General features: G+C 40.0%; 1 protein-coding gene across 1 annotated transcript in view; it reads left to right on the forward strand.

Moving 5' to 3' along the window:
- The window catches only part of LOC109838609 (chaperone protein dnaJ 10-like), a 13,129-nt gene that overhangs the window by 7,502 nt on the left and 2,072 nt on the right, over window positions 1–3,555 (forward strand). The window contains exon 5 of the mRNA XM_020407059.1: window positions 1–106. This exon is cut by the window's left edge and continues 18 nt beyond it. Within this exon, the coding sequence (XP_020262648.1) occupies window positions 1–106 (106 nt within the window). The remainder of the gene's footprint in view (window positions 107–3,555) is intronic.

A 3,555-nucleotide genomic window follows, 5' to 3' on the forward strand; every position in this document is an offset into this window, starting at 1 on the left:
AAACTAGCAGAACTATTGAAAGATCGACTGCATTTATATGTTCAAGGGAACAAGGATGCCTTCATTAGTCATGCTGAAGCTGAGGTGTCAAGGCTTTCAAATGCTGGTAACCATTATTGGTCTTCATTTTACCTTTCATCTCTATTCTATTACAGTTTGATTTGTTTTTCTATGATATTCAAAATTGACTCAGGTAGAATTCTGACACCTCTCACGGGGGTTGAGGTCAGTTATGGTTATAGGAAACTTGGTCTCGTAGGTCGCTTTGTGCTTAATAGATTCTGATGACAGGTTGAAATTTAGGCTGGAGACTGAAATAAGATGATAGCATTCATATCTTAATTAAGTCCTTCCATGAGTCGTTTTTATACTGAGCTGTACAATCTGAGGGTGTAGTTCATCACATATCTCAGTTGCTTGACCATAATACGATATTTGGGTCAACTTGATTCCTGAGGTGTGAGATTGAAACCAATAGACTTCCAGGAAAGCGGACTACTGCAGGGACTTTGAAATACAAATAGATATTTGATTATCACTTCTTAACAGCAAAGTTTTCTTATGTCGCATCTTTGAGCGATGGACCGATGGCAAATCCTGTTAATGACTTCTTCTTTATGTCAACTTACTTTAAGGAGTTCATGTTCACTACTGATTAGAGAAAATTCCTGTGGAATTTCCTACACTTTGAAAATTTTGGAGGTGCGTCTGTAGATTTTTGTCTGTAGGGTTTTGAGAATATGTTTGCCAGCAAAAAGGATTTTTCTTGCAATTGGCTCAAAGCTTTTTGGGTTCCTTCATTTATTTTTTGTTCACGTAATTTATGTCTGTCCCTTCTTTAATTTATTTAGGGTAATTATTATGAAAACCTCCTTCAAGTTTGGTCACTTATTAGCAAGCCCTCTTAACATTATCTTTTCTTCACAAAATACCCTGATTTTTGAAAAAACTGTTAAAACCTATTTATATTTCAAAACTACCTCTTCTTCTTCCTCTTAGCATCGATGTGATTAATTTACTAGCAAAGATGGCTCGGCTCAATCATGAACAACATCATTACTGGTATAATTAGAGAAAGGATTAATCAACTCAATGTGTTCCTTTAACTAAATAGTCTAAATTTCACATTCATGATATCATTCTCTTTTGTAAGAAACTAAACAAGGGAAACATGAAAACACCATGACTAATAGAGAAGCAAAAAAGTTCAAATGACATTCCTCAATTCTCCTCAAGTCAATACGGTATCACTCTTACTCATTGTATGGCTACCAAAAAGCAAATTGTTGCTATTAGATGGAACCCATTTTTCTCCGCAAGACAAAATATTGAGTGAAAACTGAAAGTCGCACTAAATACAGACTAAACTCAAGGGGATAGAAGAGTGTAGGCTGTCTAAAAATCACAATAGATAGTTGATCCCCCATCAAACACCGATGATGGAAGTTACAATCTGACGACTTTCAGAAGGCTACAATTTGAGGACTTTCACGTAGAAGGCTACAATCTGACGACCTTCACGACAACTGATGAAAGCTCTAATTCAACAGCCTTCACAATCAACATCGGGAGTTACAATCTGATGACTCTCATATTTTCAAGGAGCCAAGACGAAGGTTACAAGGTGGCGATCTTTGCAACGCTCTAGCAAAATCAAGGAGCCAAGACGAAGGTTACAAGGTGGCGATCTTTGCAACGCTCTAGCAAAAGAGACTACAAATTGGCGGTCTCTTCATATTAAAACGTATATATCTCTCAAACTGTAAGGAATTTGGCGAAACGGAGGAAGCGAACCGAAGCCTTCGGCTTGGTTCAGATGGCCCCGTCTCGTCGAGATAGCCGATTTTCATATATAATTCGTCCAATTCTGACTTACAGTTTGAAAGTTATGACATGTTCTTCGTATCAAATTATGTTCTGAAGTCCGTCTGTAAGACCGGACTTCGTCAGAATATTGGACTTAGCTTGAAGCTCGCCAAGCCCGCCTAAGGTTCGCCTCTGCATTACAGAGTCAACGCACAGGTCGAACCAGCGTTATAACCTCAAAACGCAGAGGTTATCCTTGTGATATAACATCAAAACGCAGAGTTACGGCCCAACTCTGCGTTTTCAGCCTAAAACGCAGAGTTCACCTCTAAAACGGCCTAACTGTGCGTTTTCAGCCTAAAACAGGCTCAACTCTGCGTTTTCAGCCTAAAACGCAGAGTTCATCTCTAAAACAGCACGACCTGTGCGTTTTCAGCCTTAAAACAGGCTCAACTCTGCGTTTTCAGCCTTTAAACAGGTCCAACTCTGCGTTTTCAGCCTAAAACGCAGAGTTCATCTCTAAAACAGCACGACCTGTGCGTTTTCAGCCTAAAACAGGCTCAACTCTGCGTTTTTAGTCTAAAATGTAGAGTTCATCTCTAAAACAGCACGACCTGCGCGTTTTCAGCCTTTAAACAGGCCCAACTGTGCGTTAACAGGCCCAACTGTGCGTTTTCAGGCCTAACTCTGCGTTTCAGGTCCAGAAACGCACAGTTCGGGCCCAGAACGCTGTTTTCAGCGTTTTGACTCGTTCAAAGCACTAACAGAACGGTTTAAAAACCGTTTTCCCCACGATTTGGGGAGCTGTTTAAGAGGGGGGCGGTTACACCCCACTCAGCCGATTGAGGAGCAAATTAAGGGGGCAGTTACCACTCGTAACCCCCTAAAAATATCAGAAACTCAACTGAGTTCGGCTCTCTTGGATCCTTCTTTTTGGGGGGGAGAAAAGAAGAGATCTTCGGCTAGCTTTTGAGGGAAATTGTTGGAGTTTTGGAGACCAGCAACAGAGATCATCTTCAAGATCGGCAACATGAGCATTCCCTTGGCTTATAACCGACATTCGGTTCAAATCAACTCTTTTTCAATAGTTCAAATTCGTTCAGAGTTATCAACTCGATCAGAGTTATCAACTCGATCAGAGTTCAAAACTTGCTCTGCAAGTTCTTCTAAAACTCATTCAGAGTTATCAACTCGTTAAGAGTTATTTTCAAACTTGCCACGCAAGTTCTCCACAGCGTCGAATCGTGAGGAGAAGACTACGTTCCAGTGAATCAAGACGTGCGGATCGTCAACAGAGAGCAAGTTCGACACAATCAATCGAAGGAGGCACTCCATCGCTACCAAGAAGAACCCAGAAATAAACAAAGGGGAGAATTAAATTCGTTCTCCTCTCTTTTGTAATCGGAATCCAAATTGTAATTGATTTTGAGAGAAATACAAGTCAAATTTTCTTTCATTGTCTTTTTACTGCAAATTTCCAACAAACAAAGAGGTTATGATCTTAAAGTGAGTTTTTCTTTGTAAACAGTTGTTGCTTGGGTTTGATGTGAAGAGAAGGGAGATGAGATTTTGCATTACTTTCAGGAAGAAGAGTTGCATTATTAGGGGTATTTCATAGAAAAAGACAGAAATTGAATGTGTTTTAAAAGTTTTTTTTAACAACAGAGGGTTTTCATGTGAAAAATAACGTTAGGGGGTTCCTAATAAGGGCTAAACTTGAGAGAGAGAGAGAGAAGGGGGGGGGGGGGG

Source organism: Asparagus officinalis, chromosome 1 (assembly GCF_001876935.1).
Source record: "Asparagus officinalis chromosome 1, Aspof.V1, whole genome shotgun sequence".
Taxonomy (NCBI): Eukaryota; Viridiplantae; Streptophyta; class Magnoliopsida; order Asparagales; family Asparagaceae; genus Asparagus; species Asparagus officinalis.